Source organism: Acromyrmex echinatior, chromosome 2, assembly GCF_024713525.1.
Source record: "Acromyrmex echinatior isolate Ae372 chromosome 2, ASM2471352v2, whole genome shotgun sequence".
In the NCBI taxonomy this organism is placed as follows: Eukaryota; Metazoa; Arthropoda; class Insecta; order Hymenoptera; family Formicidae; genus Acromyrmex; species Acromyrmex echinatior.
The window spans coordinates 24,176,517-24,196,265 of record NC_141853.1 but is presented as its reverse complement, the minus strand read 5'-3'; the positions used below and the strand labels follow the sequence as shown (position 1 = coordinate 24,196,265).

Here is a 19,749-nt window from a genome sequence, read left to right as displayed (position 1 = left end):
CAATCTATTTATATGATTAAATTTTCCTATTCATACCTACATACATTTATCCTTGCATCTGTCAAATATTTTCACAAATTTTTTGCAAGTGCAAATTAATATTCTATAAAATCTCTTATTTTAAATATAATTAATTTGTGATTATAATACCAATTTTACAAATTCAATAAAATTATTCAAAATTATTTATCAGACATTTTATTTTAGATTTTGACATTTATAATTTAGTTTTGTATGGATAATAATAGAGAAAAGCCCTCTATTATGAGATAGGCGTCTAATATGAGATAACGACGTTTTTCCCAAACTAATAAACGCTATCTATTGATTCCATCATGAATTTATTGCTCTTGGATTGAAAACTATTTAGTAGAAAATTCATTATTAGATCATGCTGTAGTCATTGTAAAACAAGATTTTAGAATTTGGATGTCTTTCATTGAAATGAAAATTTAAACTTGTTTATTATTTAATAAATAAATATTTAGCAATAAATTCTTCATGTGATAGAGTAAGGTTGTACTAATATAAAAATACGAGATATGTTGAATTGTTTAATTACAGAAGTTGGATTTGATGATCGTAAAACCATAAGACATGGAAATCGTAATATGAGATACCCAAGGTATTTCTAATATGAAATAATCTATGTTCCTACGTTACAGTGAAAGTCGTTGCTAAAGTATAAATGTTATTGTACAATAATAAAAAAGACAACCGGAATGAACGTCGAGCCTATATCTGCGATGCTTGATTCCAATTACCTGAAAACGAATTCTGGATATAATTTATCGCATGTTCATTTTTCGCGCACGCTGGCTGTTTGTTTGTATTTTAGAAACATTAAATAAAGCTTTTAATTGCAATACTTTATATTTTGTGTTTTACTATCGATTTCTCGGGGCATCTTATATTAGGAACACAATTTTTTGACTTTGCGATTTGCTCATTTTTTACATTTCTTTAATTTTCAAAAAAAAATGGAATTTAAATTAAATTTTATATAACGTTATCTTAAAGCTTATTAAATTCCCTTCAAAAAATGACCTATTATTTTTTTAATTTCTACCTATAGACTTCTAGCATTTACTTAAAATGATTACTTTGGTATCTCATAATAAGAGCCTTTCCTCTGTATATTTATTATATCATTATTATGAATTTGAAAATCAAATCAAAATCATTATTTAATTGTCAATTATAATTATACAATCATATTTTTTCATAGATTTATTACAAATACAAAAATATACAGAAAAATAATACAACTGGAAAAGAATATGTATATTTAAAAAAAATTGCAAAAAAGTTGCAACGTTTCCATTCTCATTGGATTTTTAAATGCATAAAAATGTCGAAGGCAATCTCACAGTTCGCGCTCCAGAATTCGCTGATTTCCAATGCAACTTCTCTCACTAGCTCCTAGGGAATACTTATGTTTCCACTCCATGAAGAGTCTGTTTCTTGTACTAGAACTCTCTCGCTTTCGACAAATATCAAACATGTACCCTACCTCACTTTAAGTTCTAAAAGTGTACACTAGTAGTTCAGCCACAGAAAACAGATCTTAGATTTATGAACGTAATTTTTGGCGCCATTTTAGTGCCTAACCTAACAAAGATGATTGTGCCGATCAAAAGGTAAATCATAATTCCTACATCAGTATTTTATTTATTATAAAAATCGAATAAACTTTTTTTGAATATCAAATAAATTTTAGTAGTTTCTTTTTAGAGACGGAAACATAGAAACTTGGGCTATTATAGATCTCCAAGGCGATCTAAAATTCGAAACGATCGATAATCCAGGCGATCAATTAATCGGCGATCTTCACTTCACAAAAACTGGAGTACCTATATTAATTATCGGAATTCACGTGTTACATGGAAAAGAAGTAACACTTGATAAACCACTGCTTGTATTGGAGAAACATCATGATACGAGAGATGAGAGAATAGAGGAGGAAACTACAACAAAAACAGAGTACTTTGTGAAAGCTATTGTGAGAAAGAAACTCTTGTTTAAGTCAAGACCGAAGCCTATAGTAACCAATGTACCAAAACCATGTTAAACAGCTTCAAAATATTACTTGTACTTACATACATGTATACAACTTCATAAGAAATAAAATGATTTTATTTTATTAGTTGAATTAAATTAGTTCTTAATAATACAAGGGGTTATAATAAGAATTAAAGTTTTAGATTTTCATCATTTCAGTCCTTCATCTCGCCTTCTTCATCTGATTCTTCTACTCCTCTTATGTACATAACATTATTACACCTAATTAGCACTTCTCCGAGGTTTCCAGTACAATTGCCCTCTATGTGTTCTTCAGTATTTGCAAGCTGCAAATTCATGTATCCGTCAACTGAGACGAGGTAACCTTTATATTCGTGGCCCCATTTTAACTTCACCATGACCGGTTTCCCTGTCAAACCATTTAGGAATGGCTTGGGATTTATCGGCATTGTCGCAGCCATGATGTAAAATCTGTAATCTGTATTTAAAAAATGTATTAGATACATGTTATTTTGTTATTCATAAAAATAAAGTACTTGTAACACAATCCTTCAGAAACATATTAAAATATCAACTTTTATACGTGAATAGTATCGTTTTTTTTTTAATAATTTCTATTGATTGATGAGCAATGAGTGCCTTCAACTTTACACTTTGAGGTTATAACACCTTTTATACTTTCTCCGTTTCATACTTCATACTACACAATTTTCTGAATTTTCTTTACACAATTATAAATAATTTTAATTTTCTTTGACTATTTGTGTTTAATTAAACATGAATAGTATCTTTTATTATGCCGGTTAGATCAAAGTAAACACATACATCATATACAAGAATCAAATAATAGCACTTGTCGTGGCAAATTTCAATGAAAACACAAATTATGTCACAAACAAGAAATATAAAAACACATATACACTTACTCTTTAACAGAAACGTAAATAAAAAAATTCTTCGCGCACAATGTGCTCGATTTCGATTACAGCAAATGTGTCTGATGTGTTCAGCAAATCACAATACGTTCTTTCACGAGCTGCCAACTGCAAGAGATAAAACCTCATCTATATGTCCAGAAATTGTATCCAATCAGAAAATCACAGGGAGACTTGTCATAGATCTTGGTTTAATGCGTTTGTGAAAGTTTGTTTATATTCGTTAAATCCATCTATTAGAATATCATCCGAAACAATTGGAGCAATTAACCTGACAATCTGATTTTGTTATATTGTTATATTCAGTTCGCTGACAATGAATATTTTACCAAAGAAAAGGTAAGACAGATGCATTCAATGTGTATATATCTTGAAACTGATTGTTTTGTGTTTTTTCAGATGGCATGTACGAACGAAGGAGAATATTGCTCGTGTACGGAGAGACGAAGCGAAAGCTGCAGAAGAAGAGAGGATTAAGAAAGAACGAATTCAGAAAGCAGTACGTGATATTGTTTTTGAAAGTTTCGATTATGTAGATCTCGTATTTTAGTATCAAAAATTATTTTTTGACGTTTTTAGGTATGGGCTTAATTTTTACAAAATTCTTTTATCTTTCATAGGAAACAGAAGCAAGAGTAGATTTGTTAAGACACCGAGCAAGATCCACGTACGATGGTCGATCAACAACCGAAGATTCTACTAGCAAGAAGTTAGAACATGTCAACTTTTTTGCTGAGCTTGAAGATGGAAAAATTGATTACAGTAGACCTAATACAGAACATGAGAAGGAAAAGAAGGAAGAGAAAGAGAAATATGAAAAACAGATTGGATATTTGACGTATTTGGGACAAGATACCAACGAAGCAACTGGGAAAAAAAATTGGTACGAAGAATTACCAAAGAGATTAACGGATACAGAGAAAGACGTAGAGATAGAAATAAAGAAGAAAACCTTAAACGATCCAATGATTGATATAAAGAAGTATCTCAAGATTATGCATTCTAAATCTGAAGATCATTTAAAAGTAAAAACAGAGAGCATTAAAAGGAAGCATCATGATTCTGATAGTTCTCATTCCAATGATGAAAGGCACAGTACACACAAAAGATATAAAGATAAAAAACATAAGAAGAAAAAACATAAACATTCAGAGAAAAAAGAGGAAAGAAGTCAGAGTAGTACAAATATAGAAAAATTAAGAGCAGAGAGATTACTCAGAGAACAAAGTGAAAAGCTAAGAACTGAAGCACTGTTGGCCAAAGTGAGGGGTGAACCAATGCCCGTTGTAGCACCGGAAACTCCTAAACCTGCTATAAAACAAAAATATAACTCGCAATTCTTTCCTGAAATTGCTAGACAAAATGCAGAGAGAACTCCCAAACATTCCAGACAAAATACAGCAAGTCCTTAAAATATATCATTTTTGTATCGTTTTTATTCTGAGAAATTGTAATTATAATTGTGTAGTATCTCTATAATTATATAATATATGCATATAGAAATTGTTATTAAATTGTATAAACTACTAAAAAATGTACAGTATATACAAATATCGTAATTTTATTAAACAGACTTAAGCTGTTGATTAATATATGTATATTTAATTTTAAAATATTATTTTTAATTTTACGATAATTTTACCTCAAAATTTGGCGCATTTCACAATCGAGAATATGGAATATGCGTTCCAAAACATGTTCCAAATTTACTGCCAGTGCTGAAAATCTATAGTTCACATCACATAAACTATAGTTTTTATTTACGTACCCAGGCAGGAGATCTATGATTGCAAATTGTCAAATCTTAAAGAAGCACCTTAAATATGTTTATGTGTGTTCACATTAGGCTTTCTTTTTAGCTGAACTTGCACTTTTCATTTTTCCTTTTTTTTTCTTCAACGTGGAGAGAAAAGGAAGAAAGATGAAGGACATGCAAGAACAAGCTCTTTAGCTGAAAAGAACAGACCCATAGCCTCCTGCTTATCCCTATCCTATGTAAAGGCGTGTTTAGATTTCCATCTAGGTGCTCCTCAGGTGTCATGTCATCCTTGTCTATGTAATGACACTCGAGTGGAAATCTGAACTCAGCTTAAAGTGATGTAAGATAACTTCCGCTCCAGAGAACGAGAGAGGCTCTTGCCACTAAACCCGTGTTTTCGCGCGTCGCCTCACCGGCGATTCTCGCGTTGCTTCCCGCAGTTCCCGCGCGCCAGCATGATCACCGTAGCCGGAAATCTCGAACCAGACGCCGTGTGCGAGGTGTTAAGTGAGACACGATTTTGAATTCGAATAGAATTCGAATATCTTCGCGAATGCATCTTCTCATTCTCCTCGCTTCAACTTCATCGCGCGTGGTATCCGATTTGTCTCCGCGGAGACGGAAACGTGTCTCGAATAGTGCCTCGAGTTCGCAGAGATAACCTCATCATTCCGTATTGATGTTGCATGTACATATATGAACATACATTTGGATATTTACGCGTATTTCGCGATGGATATAATTAGCGAATATTGAAACGAATCCGTGTAATTTATCGCGTTCACCGTCTCTGAGGACTGTTTAAATTCTAAATTGGAACTCATAATATTAATCTATTTATATATAACAAAGTTTATATAAGATGTAACATGAAATCAGAATTTTTGTTAAGAACAAGAAAAAAGGATATTACGACAGATTTTAGCCGAAGTGATTCATGGATTGAAAATTGTGTTGCGAGTAACATTCTAGTTAATTGTGTAAATATCTTGGAACGTTTGGTTGACACTTAATTAGATTATTCTACGATTCTTCATCAACAATGAGTGAAGAAATGAATGATATATCCTACTTAAGCTATGACATAAATGGTACAAGATACATTTACAAACTTGCACCATCACCGACAGACATTATGAAGAATTCGGCAGTGAGTGAAGAACAAACTACAGTTGATATTGCTAAGGGAAGTGAATTGGACAGTGGAGAAGAACCGATTTCATTAGTGTGTTTGAATGGACAGGTGTATGCAATTAAAAATGGAGTGATTGAAGAGGTGGGTACCAACCTGCAATCTGTAGAACAAACGAGTTACAATGAAAAGGCACTCTTGATGTCAAAGAATATGGAAAATAACGAAAATGATTATATCAAGAATGAAAATATAGTAATCGAAAGTCCATACAGACAATCTGAGGAGCAATACGAAGTCGCTACAGAGGAAGCAGTGAAAGATCTCGTTGGGCAAGATGACAACGTTAACGTCGATGATTTCTTAGAAGTTGTGACTGCTTTTAAATGCAAGATGTGTACTTACCTGTCTCAGGACAAGATGCAATTATTAGATCATATTCAGAAACTACATTTAAATTCTACTATAGATATTACAGTAAGTAGATCTCTAGACGCCAACTGTAGTTCACACAATTTTAATCAAAGTAACTGTATCTTGCTTAGCAGAAGCTTATAATGCAATATAAAAATTGGCTTACTTTTATTATTATATATAGCCAAAGGAAGAATCTAAAATGGATGAAGTAAAAATAGTTTATATGTGTGCGGAGTGTTCCAACTGCTTCCATTCTTTTGAGGACTGTAAAGAACACATGATTAATGTAATCATCTTAAATTTTAATTTTTGAAAGGTAGGCTACTTTTATCTGGATGATATGATAGAAATTTCTTCTAGGATCATCAATTAACAGACATTGCGAGTGATGAGGCTGGAAAAGAAAATTTGACAGACCTAACGAATCCTAGCTTGATAACTGAACATGAGGCTCAACATATCGAAAGCAATGAAGTGGAAAAAGATCCAGTAAAAATTTCAAAGACCTTAAATTCAGAATATATGCGTAACAGGAAAATGATAGAGTCAGCGGAAAGAAATGTCAAGTATGTAATTTTCCAAAAAATATATATTATGTAGAAGAAATCTTTTATTTGTTATATTTAAACGTGCAATTTTCGCAAGGTGTTCTTATCAGGGCTGTCAATACAAATTTGCCTCGGAAGAAATTATGCAGCAACATATTCTTTACCATACAGAATCTGAAACTGCAACAACATTTAAATGCACCATATGTCGAGATATGAAGTTTACGAAGTGGCGCCAATGTAATTTGCATTTATGGAAGAAGCACCAAATTGGTTTGTACATATAAAATAAATAATATAAAAAAAAGTTGAAAAATTCACATTTTTATGTACTCTCTTTTATGTAGACATAGGCTTGTTTACCTGTAAAATTTGTAAAGTCTACAAAAGTGCTACTATGGTAAAACTCTTAACGCACATGAGGGTACACAGTGACACTCGCGATTACAAATGTCCCGATTGCGAGAAATGTTTCAAACAAGCTAGCCAGTTACGTAATCATCGCATAATGCATTTAGATCGCAAAACATTAGAAGTAACTCGATGGTATACTTCTAAGACATGCGATATGTGCGGTAAAACATATGCGAATTCAAAATGTTTAAAGAATCACATTCAAGCTGTTCATTCCAAGTTACGTCCATACGTTTGTAACGTTTGCGGTCATGCTAGTGCCAGAAAGGCAATGTTACAAATGCATTTGCGTCAACATACAGGAGATAAACCTTTCAGCTGCGAGATTTGCGATTACAAAACTGGAGATCACAATACCTTACGACGGCATATTATGCAACACACAGGTGAGTTATATTATAAAAATTAATTATTATGGAGTAATTTAATTTCTTACGCCACAGGATTTCGACCGTATAAATGTCCACATTGCTCATATAGCGCGATACAGAGCAGCAGTTATAAAAATCATTTAAAATCGAGGCATCCTTTGCTGTCTGGCTTATTTACATGCGATCTATGTCCTTTTAAAACGGTCAAAAATGAAAGTTACATCCAGCACTTAGGTGACCATGAAAAAGGTTTAATAAAATCTAATGTACAAAAAAAAGGTAACATTAAAATTTGTTGAATTGCTTGCAATTCTTATTTAGTAGATATCTTTATTTAAACTTCTTTACTGCTTTTTTTACATGCAGATAACGAGAATGTCGAAGTCTTTCCCGGTAACATTGCGGCAGCGCAATTAGTTTATAGCTGTTTGGGTGCCTTTTCGAAAGATGGAGATACATTAGAAGCTAATTTGATGTCTTCCTCAACGTCTGCTGATGGCACTTCTCAAACCATCACGATACAAATACCATCGAAACATCTTCAAGGTTCATTATCAACAAGAGAAAGTTTAAACAAAAACGATTCTATTGAGCAAGAAGATGACGAGACAATGCATTGCTTCTTAAAAATTCCTAGAGAAGAAGAAGAAAGTATAGACACTGGTGGTATAACAATACCTGCAGAACCTGAAGAAAGAAGTATTAGAACTATTGATATTGAAGAGACAAACATAGCAACTAGTGATATTGAAGAAACAAATGTAACAAATATCGATATTGATTCGTGAAATTTACAATATATAAAATAGTGCCGAATGAAATGTCCTCCAATTAAGCAAGTGACACAATATTATACATTATGATAACAAACAAGTAAAAAAAGCTAGTCAATGTTATTAATTTTTTCAAAAAAAGCAATAAGATTAATGTCTTGATGGAAATTTATGTGATATTTTTTTTGTGTGGAAATGTATATTGTAGAATTAATTCTGATTTAAATTCGAGAATGTTTTTAATAACTATAATTTTTAAAAAATGAAATTAAAAATAAATTGTTACAGAATTTCGAAAATGTTTTTACTATTTTTTATGATTTCCATTTTTTATTCTTACTAATCAAATTACAACTTATTGTACAATCTGATAATGTATGGTATATTAAAATTATTTCAGATCCATTATTTTTCTGCTATTTCAAAAACTTTATTTTGCCATATTCGAATTTTTTTGTTTCATTTCACATGAACATTGTAAATACATTTCTCCATTACAAATAAAAATTAAGTAATTCACATTGTTTCATTTAAAAATTTCGCGAAATCTTAAATAATAAAAAATTTTAAATATATCGTACTTTCTTAGAGATATATTTATTAAAATTAAAATTATATATGTATATATGGAAGAACGTACATAAAAAATGTAAGTTAATAGAATTTGGAAGTTGTAAAATATAAATTACATTATCCTTCCAAGTATATAGTACATCAGTTTTCAGAGTCGAGTTAAAATATTTTCTTAACTGAAAAAAGAAATGTATCACGATTTTAGTTCTGATAAGCAAGTCGAAATAACTGAAAAAATGTGAACTAAAATATTTCTTATTTCATCACTTAAATTACGTCCTGGCCAATTCACCATAGTACGCTGTACAAGCAGTAAACTTCCCATTGAACATGTTTTGTTGAATTTCCACTTTGTCATATTTTTCAGTTAACATTATAATCTGTAATTATACACTTTTATTTATAGACACAAATATCAAGTTATATGGTAAAATTTCAATTAAATTATTTAATTATTACATTATTATAAACATATTGTCTACCTGCAGAGGATCTGAATTTCTAGGAAGATAATAGGCCACATGTTGAGTGATTCTTCTTGCTGCTTCGAATATACTTCTTCCACCAATGGGAGGCATAATACTTTCGAGATCAAATACTTTTCTTTTTATATAATCAGGACCGCCCCATGGCGGACTCAAAAACACGACATCTGCAACCAGCTGCGGTGCTAATTGCAGGAAATCTCCAGTAATAAATTCTATTCTATCATCCACACCATAAATTCCTGCATTATGCCGAGCGATCTTAATTTTATCAGGATCGATGTCTATGGCAATTACTGTAAAATACAATCAGTAAATATATTTTTGTTTAACAAAGTTTTATATAGATAAATATACCTCTTTCACATGTAAATGCAAATTGAATAGCATTGCTGCCTGCACCACAAAATGCATCAATAATTGTATCACATCTACATCTTTCTGCTATATCCTTTGCTATTTCCTCTGGTGTGACAGAAAACCAACTCTCTAAAAAAAAAAATAGATTATCATTTTATATATTACATATATATATATATATATATATTGCATTATATGTATATAAATAAATCTATCATTTTAAAAAACATACATAGAGATACATATACATACCTCGATCTAATTTAATTCCATCTTCATATCTGCTGAAGAGACCAAATCGTTTGAAATAATATTTTCTTAACCTATAATCATTGGCTATCTCTCTCGGAATGATTTTATTTAACCTTTTGAACTGCTTCCTTCTTTTTTTTCTTTGCATCATCTTTATGCTATCTTCATCATCCGAACTCGACGTAAGAGCAGATTGTACCTTTGTGTAGGAACCTTTATCATTAGATTGCACATCGATTTCTGCTGGTATTGATGCTGGATCACAAGACAAATACTTGTTTGTCTATAATTTAAAAAAAAAACGGTATAAAAAATTTGACGATCGAAAGATATCACGAGACGAGAGTGATGCCATAGCCTACGTTTTTTTCTCTTTTCTTTTTTCGTTTCTCTACTGGTTCACATTCACATGTCGTCAACTCGTGTATACGTTTCATGTTGAAACTTAAAAAACACAACAATTTACGATAAACGTGTTGTTTATCGTTGCACTCAACTGTACTAAAACTTTTTTATCTCGCTCTCTCGCCAAACAGCGCAGAAAGTTCAGCTAAAGATAGGTCTCTATTTCTTGTTATAGCTGCACTATGTTGCCCTTTCTGTACTTAAAGGTTACGTTCCGTGTAAAACACGTGACATATCACTATTCTTGTTTATCGAATGAAAATAAGGATAAAGGATGGCTGCGTTCAGCGGATTCAATAATTGAGTGAGCACTAGCTGCTATTGATGTATTCTTCCAGATCTACAATGCTAATTGGACGATCTAAAAGAATACAATACAAGCGAGCACTCACTCAACTGTTGAGTGCGCTAAACGCAGAACCATTATATGCTTTATTGCTATCCAAGAAAATGAAATAGGCTTTGAAAAGGAAACAAGTAAATTTGAAAAATGCGAAAGGTTTGTAATATAATAGACGTTACATATACTATATAGGGTGTTCTATTTGGAGCGAACACAATTATCTCTCCTATCATTATTCTAAAAAATCAATTTCAAGTATGGGACTCATTTTGTTTCAAGGGAGATATCTTTGGTCACAGATCCTTTCTTGGTGGACGTATCTACAAGATTTTGCTTTATTTTTTTTTAATGAAATATATAATATGATTATTCTAATTATTTTGCATATAAATATTATTAAAATAGATATACCAAAAAAATCAATAATTTACGAGATATTTTATACTTTATCCTAACACATTAACATGAAATATTAAATATTTCATAAACTATGATTTTTTTGGTACCTCTACCTTCATACTTTTATATGCAAATAAACTTTTTATACTGTTAATCATTTTATTTTTTTCCCCAATGATTAATATTATACACATTTTATTTTAAATATAGAAACTGTAACAGTGCAGCTACAAAGAATACATTAATACTTTTCCCATCCTTTTTAAAATTTCTATTTAGAATTCTTTATAGTATTTAATAAGAAAGAATATTTCCTAAGAACTTTTTTAGTTAGCAATAGATGTTTTGTTTTTTAGTTATTTTATATATATTTTCTCTCTCTTTCCTCTTTCTTTCAATAACATCTAATCGTGTAGAACATAGATATTTGAATATAAAATCGAATTGAATATTTATAATATTATAGGGCATGTCATCTCTCTTTCTGCTTCAATATATAATACATGCAGTAGTATAATTAGAAATTTAAATAATATTGAAAAATATACAACAAAAAGCTAAAACTTACTTTACATAATAATATGTGAAATACATAAATCTACCAAATATATTAAGAAAAAAATTTTACCTTATTTGTGTATTTGACGAGTGTTTCTGCATCATCAAGAGTGCATTTATATTTAGTTTTTAACCGTTTTAATTCCGCCATTAATTGGAAACTTTGCCGTCTAATATTACGTTTCCGATAAACAACTTCGCCTTGCAATTTTCTTTGGTTTTCATTCTCGATTAAATTGGCATAACCCATTAATGAAAAGGCTTTTTTCACAGTTTCTAAACCATCTTCATTATCATTACAATCAGCCTTGTGACTAAATAAAAAAAGAAAGATAAATTTTATATATTCTACTATACTTATATTTATTTAATTTTGATTGCTATATAACAGAAAATAATTAGTTACATCTAATCTGTGACGCCACACAAGCAAGCAATGATATCGTTGTTATACTACATATATATCAATGTATTACTATATCATTATTACACTGTTTACCTTTGTCTATAAATTTCTTGAACCTCTTCGTAGAATTCATCTCCTCCATCAGAAGACTTTTGTTGATGACTATTGTTAAAATCGCTATTGGAATCAATTATTTCCATTTTGCTTTCAGTAATTATCGAATCTTGAGTATGAATCTGTTGTGATTTTTCGTGCATTTCTTCTTCCTCAACAACATCAGTCGATTTATTCTCTTCTGCCCTTATTGTTAAATTCTTCATAAGCACGCCTACTGAATCCATAATCAGTCTTTGTGTTCTATGTTTCTCTGTGCTCTTGGATTTCGCTGATACGCTGCCCTTTCGCGAGTTTTTATTTTCGATAATTACTTTATTTGGTAATAAGTAAGTTTGTACAGAATCCACGTTCTCGTTTTTTTCACTCATGTGGGTGTGAATCTCTAAAGGATCTTCGCTATGTCTGCCCTGTTGACACTGCAGCGCCACCTCATCTTGTCGGAGTAAGATCGAATTATCACATTGTTCATTCAATGAATTACCACATGGCTCATTCAATATGTTAAAATCTAATTGATTATAGTCTATGTTGTGCTCTTTTTTATAATTAGCTATGAACAATTCGTACTGTTTTTGATATTGCGTCTCAAAATTTTCCTTCCATAAATGCTGCCAATATTTGTCGTTGTCTTCCACTGAAAATTCGTTTTCCTCGGAACTACTAGTCATGCTGCTTTCTATGGAACTTGTGACGGAAGTGACGAGACTAGACGAATGAACGGAATTGGAATCACAACTGGAACTAGTTAACGTCATTTTGGTAACGTTAGTCATGGAATCGGAAGTTGCATTCGTTTTCGTTATTGAGCCATTAACAGAGTCACATCTCATTAGTAACCTTTCATCTTCTGCATTAGATTGATGGTTATAATTTTCTTCTATACTAAGTGGGCTTAACGGATTCCAACCATCACCATCTTCCGGTGATATCTCAAAATTGAGGATTTTTTTCCTATTTTCGTCTGCATCTTTATCATGAACTTCTTGCCTGCTTACTTGTTCAAATGAAAAGCTAGTATTCGAAGAAGATATGGCTGCTGGTTTTAGTTCGCTGTCGCTCGAATAACTCTTATTAAAAATTCCTGCAAAGTTAGAACGTACAAGTTCGCAATTCTTATGCGCTTGTGATGGGAAACATGTATTTTGCTCATAATATCTTTCTATGGCTACTTCATTAATCTCTGCATCCTGCGATTTTTCGTCTTCTGTTGTGCGTGCATTATTTTGAAAATACTCGGGATTGATATAATCAGCATATTTTTCGATCCAAGATGCCCAAATTAATTGCTCTCCGTGTTTAGCCCAAAACTTGTCCCATGCTACATCCATTGCATTCTTATTACTGCCATAATCTGCAGAATAGGGATAAGCGTAAGAGTTACAATCATATTGTGTAATGAGATCTTTGCTGTGTCCTTTTGTATTTAATATAGTGGTACTATCTGATAAATTTTGTACCATTGATTCCTTATCACCTGACACAAGAAAATGTTAAGTCAACATTATCAATAAAATCAACAGTATTAATATTACATATTTTTACTAAATAAATTACAATTATAAACGATATCTGAAATTTTTAACGCAATTACCTGATACATGTTCATACTCAGTCAACATATCCACATTTTCATCTCCATTATTTTCAACTTCAGTTTCTATAGTTTGGAAAGTTTTTCCGTAAGATGCTACAAGATTTTGTATACTTTTTGCCTCATGCTGATCATGATATTCAGATAAGTCTGCACCAGAATCAGATTGGTGCAGGCCTAATTTCTGGGTCAAGGAATGTGCAGTGGGCCAATGAGCCGAATCGCGTACAGAGTCATGTTCGTCCGTAGAATAATTGTTATCTGTATGAGAAGCACTGCAATAACAGCTTACTGGCTCTTCCTATATCAAAAAAAACAAACAAACAAGTTAACGCTGTAAAAATAATAAAAACTAACTGTCAACTAGCTATACTTCATATAACAAATCATCACAAATAAATGAACATGTTATACATCATGCTTTTCAAGAGATTGTGTTTCTACTCCAGATCCTTTACAAAGATCTAGCATCTCTCCCACATAATCCCCATCCGCATCTTCTCCTTCGCTGGCATCTTCTGAAGCTAAGACAGTATAAACTTCAGGATTCCTACAAAGAATAACGACACATAGGAATATAAAATTCATGATAACTCTAAATGTGATATTAATAGAACTAACTCTAGATATAGAATTACAAAAGAACAAAAACTTTATTTTACTTTAAACTTAAGTTTTTATTAACTTTCTCTTTCTTTTTTATATGTGATTCTATATCAATTAATTTCTTCATTGTCAAAAAATAGCATGTTACATTATCTTTTTATTGATAAAAATTACAAATTGATAGAAATGATAAACAAAAGTATCTGCTTCTAAACTATTTCTTTTAGGCCCGATTGCATCAACGTTACTTTGACTTAAGCGAGGGTAAAAACTCTCCATCTCGTTTTAAAGCGAAAGAGAGATAGAGAGAGTTTTAAGTCTTACAGTCAAAGTAACAGTGATGCAACTAGGCCTTAAAGGCGAGAGAGAGAGAGAGAGAGAGAGAGAGAGAGAGAGAGAAAGAGAGAATTTTAAGCCATGGTCAAAGTCAAAATAACATTGGTGCAATCGGGCCTCAAACTCCTATCTTTTTCTCTCCATTAAAAATATTGACGCTATCATTTTTTAATTAGGAAACTATTTTGTCATTAATTTTGGAATTTTAATTATTTTTCGAGTAGCACAATAAATTTTAAAATTAACCATGAAATTCATTGCGTGCCACTCGCGATGGTACGTATCAAGGTTAAATCATGTTTCACATCAATGCTGATCAATAAACACGTTAAATTCTTTATAACGTTTCGCATGCCTGACAAATGAGACATTTCATTTCCGAGATACCTTAGATGAAAGAGAGACACAACGGTGCAATCAATCTAGTGCAATCAACTTACCGGATAAATACTCTGCTACAAAGACAGTAAATATAATCATCAGGATCGGAGGTCTCACGATCCGCGATGTAGATCTCGGCTAGTGGCTCCCAGAAATTGTCGCACATCCTGAAGACGGGATCCTCTCTGTCTACCACGTTATCGTCGATCGTCACAAATGCAACATACCTCACGCCCAAATTTCAGGACCGCCGTCGCGTAAAAACAATCCGCCAGTCTGCTTGACGATGTAGCATCGTGAGGAGGTTGATCGGTCCTGATAGGCTTATCCAGGCTTACCAAAGTTGAGATATGCATACGAGAGAAACTCACGATTGCGCGTGCTCGAAATGTACTTAACATTACTAAAGCTGCGTTCAGAAATATTATCCAAATGCTCCTGTGTATCGTTTTATCCTTACATTGATCATTCGATGTTAAATAAGGAAATAATGTTAGATAAGAAGATACACGGTAAGACCCGCGCGATGTTTCCGAACACAATTTAAAAATCAATTCATATCGTGTGCCTCCCACAAGCGACACAGTGCGACACAGTGATTACGTCATCTTTGTTTGACATTGGCAAACAATAAGGATGTAATGATACATTGTGTCACACCGTGTCATTTGGTCGCTTGTTGGAAAGCACACATTATGTGGCATGTTCGAATTTCTATCCGGATGTTCTCCGCAGTATTATGCCATCCTTAATTAACGTTCGATAAATAACAAGGTTGAAGTGATATCTGAAGATCGATTCTGTATCTTGAAACAAGATAAAAATTACAAAAGTGAACGAATTTATTAGAATATTGATAATTTCATTGATCAACATTTAGTAAATTTGCTCACTTTTGTAATTTTCACCTCGTTTCAAGATACAGAATCAATCCTCGATCAATTGTGTATGAGGATCGAAATGAAATGATAATTATAAAAGTGAGCAATGATTACTAAGTATTGACCAATTAAATTATGAATATTCTAATGAATATTCTAGTGAATTTATTCGCTTTTATAATTTTCACCTTATTTCAAGTTACACAATCGACTCCCTTGGTGACATTCGGGTGGGAATCTGAACACAGCCGTATAGTGCATGTATAGTGAATTTATGTATAGTGAATTTATGTATAGTGATCGGACGCATTCAAAGTGCACTCTGGTGCACATTATAGATGATAACTGTGTTGCACCGAGTTTGTTAGAACGCACCCAATATCGAATAAAAATATCGACAAAAATATCTGAATATATTCAGGGGGTCGTTGACAATATATACATATAGGGTGTCCCGTAAGTCAACAGCTTTTGAGTAGACTGGACTAAACTGAGTCGAAAAGTCCTCTACCATTTTACAATTTTCGCAATAATTAATGAGATATTAATTACTAATAGTCGCTAAATATTGGTTTTTAATCAATCACTTTTTACTCAAATACTATCAACTTTACAGAAAAACAGCAAGAGATAAAATTGTTTACTTTCTTCTCATAAAATTCTGAGAATATTTTCAGAATTTTTTTAGAATTTTTTAATACCATATTTCCTCATGTTGGAAAAAATAAGAAATGCAATACTAAAAAATTAATAAAAAATTCTGAAAAAATTTTTAGAATTCTATGAAGAAAAAAAAATGATTTTTGTCTCTTGCAGTTTTTCTGTAAAGTTGATAGTATTTCAGTAAAAAATTATTTTTAGAAGACCAATATTCGGCAATTTTTAGTAATTAATATCTTGTTAATTGTTGCGAAAATTTCGAAATGATAAAGGACTTTTTGACTCAAGTTTTAGTGCGCTCTATCTACACAAAAGCCGTTGCCAAAAACTTACATGACATCCTATGCACAATTTGAAAATATTTAACAAATGTGTTTGTTTATATTTCGTAATATTTACATATTGTGTAATAAGTGAAAGTCTTAAAATATTGATTAAGACACAAAAGCAATCTTAACAAGAAATGAATAAACGCATTCAAAGTTTACTGGAACCTGCTGCCATCTAGGACTGTAATTTTCACTCTAATCCTATGCAATCCAAATTGCTTTTAAAAATCAAGCGAACATGAATCGTTTTGTTCTCTGTTTAATGTAATCGATAGATTTAATAGAAAATAAAGAATTTTTCATTACTATTTAGAACAATTTACGAAGATTCTAAAAATAAACTTTGCTGATTATTATCATACACTAATTCGAATGTTTAGAAAGCTATACACAAAACTACTGCAAGTCATTGAATTAAATTCAACTTGATACAAAATTGCAAAAGATTAGAATAATGGCTATACATTTTTAAATTTTATTTAATTCTTAATCTTAAATTTTTGAAGTAATATACAATATTTATAAAGTACGTAAATAAAACACATAATACATAGTTATAATATGTATTCTTTAATTTTTTAATTAAAATTAATAATTAGAGGTATAGCGTTTACAAATATTATTAACAATTATTATCACATTGGACATTATAAATAATATTTTTATATAATAAATTAAATTAATTTTTATTCGAGATCAAATACTTTTCTAATGCAAATTTGTGCGGAATAATGTCAAATGTTTAATTTAAAGTCTGTGAGAAGAGGATGCAGAGTGGATGAAAGGATAACCCGACAAGTGGCGCTATCTGTTGGGCTGATGCGGAGTCTCGTATACGTGAACGGAGCAATGGCGTAGGCGGCGATCCGTGTGATAAATTAATTTTTATTACTTCGTGGGTGGCGGCTCTTACTATTGGTCGCTGATCGGGTACCTCCTACTCTGCAACGGAATCCTCTCCGGCATTATTCCATGCAACGACGGCGATAGAAAACGGCGTGTGATTTGTTTCGTCTTAAGGCGGAATGAACAAGGAAATCGATTTTTGCGTCGCGAAGATCGAGAATTGCAATGCGGCTGACACGACAATGGAACGGATATTTGCGTATCTTGCGAATAACTTTTTTGTTGGTTTCTTTCACAGATCGATGAGTCATATCGATTCAGGTAATCATTATGTATGAATTATTATGTACGAATTTCACGAAATCAAACATGCTTTGAATAAAATAATGAGGAAAAACTTAAATAACAAACAGAAAATGAATGACAAGCTATTATTATAAAAAGTTATAATAGTTTTTTCAAATAGTAATTATTATTAAAATCGAATCCTTCCGATTATTTAATATTTGGAGAATTGACCAGTAAGAAAAATACCAAATATATTTAATATTTATTGGATATAAATGCGCCAATCCAATTTCTATGCTTTGAAAAAAAAATCGTGTTCATAGAAGACAACAAAAGATGTTCATAAGTGAGCAATTCGCCTTATATGTGCATATTGAAATCACTGACACAATCAGGCATTAAAATCACCGGAGGAAGAGCGTATCTTGCACTCATTGTTATTTCAACTCGTAGTGAATCCAGATTTCTTTTATAATAATATAAATATAAATAAGTGATATGTACAAAATCCTAATTAAATGTTATATACAATATATTTTTTAATACCTAATGAACATTTTATCGGTCCGAATATTTACGTTATGATTTTACATTTTTTAAATAATGCAGGCAAATTTATTATCAAATACTCATTTCCTCCCAGTATTCAGATACGATTAATAAACAATTATATTAATTAATATGAAGATTAAATACTTTATTATTTCATGCAATAATTTTGTTAGCAAACTAATCTAATTTAAGTCGCCACTGTTTCTCTATGTGTCATTATTTTATACTATTAGGTGTTGGAATTAATTCGTAGCGTTTCTTAATGAAAGAATGTTATTTATTTCACATGAGCATTAAAAAATACATTAATGAAAGTACTTCCCATCACTTGTAAAACGCTACGAATTAATTCCAACACCTAATAAAACAATAGATAAATTTGATACTACAGATTGAACAGTATTCGTAACAGATTTGGCATTGCTTCGAACTACAACAGGTAATAACTCATATTTTTAAGAAGCTTCATTTGTTTAATTTTCAAAATAGAATTAATAGAATATTATGCGAAGTTATTAGAACAATAAGTCTTATAATTCTTGCGATCATATAGCGTGAACATTTACAGATTCAAGTTGTGCTGTATCATGACATCGTGATTTGATCTCACCACTTCATCCAGAGTCATAGCCTGAATTATAGCCAGTTCGTATAGCGCGAAAAAAAAATACGTAGGCAATAAAGCACTTCGATACGATATGGTAGTATTCTCGATTACATTTATGAGATGGCTGACTGCTATAGTTATACAAATCACTATAAATATTGCATCGCGCTATATATGGAAATGGTATTGACGCATTTTACTGCGTCAATGCAATTCCTGAATCTAATTCATCGATGACTTGATTCCCGAAAGACTATGCCTTGTTTGATTATTTTACTGGAAGGAAATGAGTATTTGATAATATACAAAACATAAAAAAAATTTTCTCGAGTTTGTGATATTCTTAATTGTTTCAGTGACAAGATTAAGATCATTAATGAAATTTTTCGAATATTAAAAAAAA

The 19,749-nt window shown here is 31.4% G+C and overlaps 5 protein-coding genes across 9 annotated transcripts; 3 read left to right on the top strand and 2 right to left on the bottom strand.

Annotated features, from left to right (window-relative positions):
* The first annotated feature begins 136 nt into the window (after positions 1-136).
* LOC105152400 (chromosome transmission fidelity protein 8 homolog) lies at positions 137-2,157 on the top strand. Its single transcript, XM_011066709.2, has 2 exons — positions 137-1,640; positions 1,735-2,157. Exons 1-2 carry the CDS (start codon positions 1,576-1,578, stop codon positions 2,069-2,071), a joined length of 402 nt encoding a protein of 133 aa, XP_011065011.1. The 5' UTR covers positions 137-1,575; the 3' UTR covers positions 2,072-2,157.
* Positions 2,119-3,065, bottom strand: SmF (small ribonucleoprotein particle protein SmF). Of its 2 annotated transcripts, none has more exons than XM_011066513.2 (2): positions 2,949-3,065; positions 2,119-2,500 (listed from the first exon to the last, which is right to left on the bottom strand). In XM_011066513.2, exon 2 carries the CDS (start codon positions 2,481-2,483, stop codon positions 2,217-2,219), a length of 267 nt encoding a protein of 88 aa, XP_011064815.1. In that variant the 5' UTR covers positions 2,484-2,500; positions 2,949-3,065; the 3' UTR covers positions 2,119-2,216. The 2 variants fall into 2 exon arrangements, with proteins under 2 accessions (XP_011064815.1, XP_011064886.1); XM_011066584.2 differs by having other exon boundaries at positions 2,848-3,051.
* A 70-nt stretch (positions 3,066-3,135) lies between these two features.
* Positions 3,136-4,547, top strand: LOC105152465 (leukocyte receptor cluster member 1 homolog). Its single transcript, XM_011066824.2, has 3 exons — positions 3,136-3,296; positions 3,357-3,456; positions 3,578-4,547. The coding sequence occupies exons 1-3, from the start codon at positions 3,274-3,276 to the stop codon at positions 4,367-4,369; spliced, it is 915 nt and encodes a 304-aa protein (XP_011065126.1). The 5' UTR covers positions 3,136-3,273; the 3' UTR covers positions 4,370-4,547.
* A 95-nt stretch (positions 4,548-4,642) lies between these two features.
* On the top strand, positions 4,643-8,670 carry LOC105152544 (uncharacterized). Of its 2 annotated transcripts, XM_011066937.2 has the most exons (7): positions 4,645-6,325; positions 6,447-6,551; positions 6,626-6,831; positions 6,911-7,086; positions 7,161-7,613; positions 7,671-7,877; positions 7,965-8,670. In XM_011066937.2, the coding sequence occupies exons 1-7, from the start codon at positions 5,759-5,761 to the stop codon at positions 8,384-8,386; spliced, it is 2,136 nt and encodes a 711-aa protein (XP_011065239.1). In that variant the 5' UTR covers positions 4,645-5,758; the 3' UTR covers positions 8,387-8,670. The 2 variants fall into 2 exon arrangements, with proteins under 2 accessions (XP_011065321.1, XP_011065239.1); XM_011067019.2 differs by lacking the exon at positions 6,447-6,551 and having other exon boundaries at positions 4,643-6,325.
* A 106-nt stretch (positions 8,671-8,776) lies between these two features.
* Positions 8,777-15,536, bottom strand: Tgs1 (Trimethylguanosine synthase 1). Of its 3 annotated transcripts, none has more exons than XM_011067183.2 (10): positions 15,243-15,536; positions 14,275-14,410; positions 13,861-14,161; positions 12,246-13,743; positions 11,817-12,060; positions 10,155-10,324; positions 10,042-10,073; positions 9,787-9,918; positions 9,427-9,725; positions 8,777-9,324 (listed from the first exon to the last, which is right to left on the bottom strand). In XM_011067183.2, the coding sequence occupies exons 1-10, from the start codon at positions 15,347-15,349 to the stop codon at positions 9,217-9,219; spliced, it is 3,027 nt and encodes a 1,008-aa protein (XP_011065485.1). In that variant the 5' UTR covers positions 15,350-15,536; the 3' UTR covers positions 8,777-9,216. The 3 variants fall into 3 exon arrangements, with proteins under 3 accessions (XP_011065485.1, XP_011065554.1, XP_011065422.1); XM_011067252.2 differs by having other exon boundaries at positions 10,042-10,070; positions 15,243-15,535; XM_011067120.2 differs by having other exon boundaries at positions 10,042-10,324; positions 15,243-15,534.
* Between the last annotated feature and the right edge of the window lie 4,213 nt (positions 15,537-19,749).

Bases quoted from the DNA above. Each gene is read 5' to 3' on its own strand.
- LOC105152400 (XM_011066709.2), top strand. From the start codon at position 1,576: ATGAACGTAATTTTTGGCGCCATTTTAGTGCCTAACCTAACAAAGATG. The intron at 1,641-1,734 runs GTAAATCATAAT...GTTTCTTTTTAG, and splicing joins ATGATTGTGCCGATCAAAAG to AGACGGAAACATAGAAACTT.
- SmF (XM_011066513.2), bottom strand. From the start codon at position 2,483: ATGGCTGCGACAATGCCGATAAATCCCAAGCCATTCCTAAATGGTTTG.
- LOC105152465 (XM_011066824.2), top strand. From the start codon at position 3,274: ATGAATATTTTACCAAAGAAAAG. The intron at 3,297-3,356 runs GTAAGACAGATG...GTGTTTTTTCAG, and splicing joins AATATTTTACCAAAGAAAAG to ATGGCATGTACGAACGAAGG. The intron at 3,457-3,577 runs GTACGTGATATT...TATCTTTCATAG, and splicing joins AAGAACGAATTCAGAAAGCA to GAAACAGAAGCAAGAGTAGA.
- LOC105152544 (XM_011066937.2), top strand. From the start codon at position 5,759: ATGAGTGAAGAAATGAATGATATATCCTACTTAAGCTATGACATAAAT. The intron at 7,087-7,160 runs GTTTGTACATAT...TCTTTTATGTAG, and splicing joins ATGGAAGAAGCACCAAATTG to ACATAGGCTTGTTTACCTGT. The intron at 7,878-7,964 runs GTAACATTAAAA...TTTTACATGCAG, and splicing joins ATCTAATGTACAAAAAAAAG to ATAACGAGAATGTCGAAGTC.
- Tgs1 (XM_011067120.2), bottom strand. From the start codon at position 15,349: ATGTGCGACAATTTCTGGGAGCCACTAGCCGAGATCTACATCGCGGAT. The intron at 14,162-14,274 runs GTATAACATGTT...TTTTTGATATAG, and splicing joins AATCTCTTGAAAAGCATGAT to GAAGAGCCAGTAAGCTGTTA. The intron at 9,919-10,041 runs GTATGTATATGT...TTTTTTTTTTAG, and splicing joins TGGAATTAAATTAGATCGAG to AGAGTTGGTTTTCTGTCACA.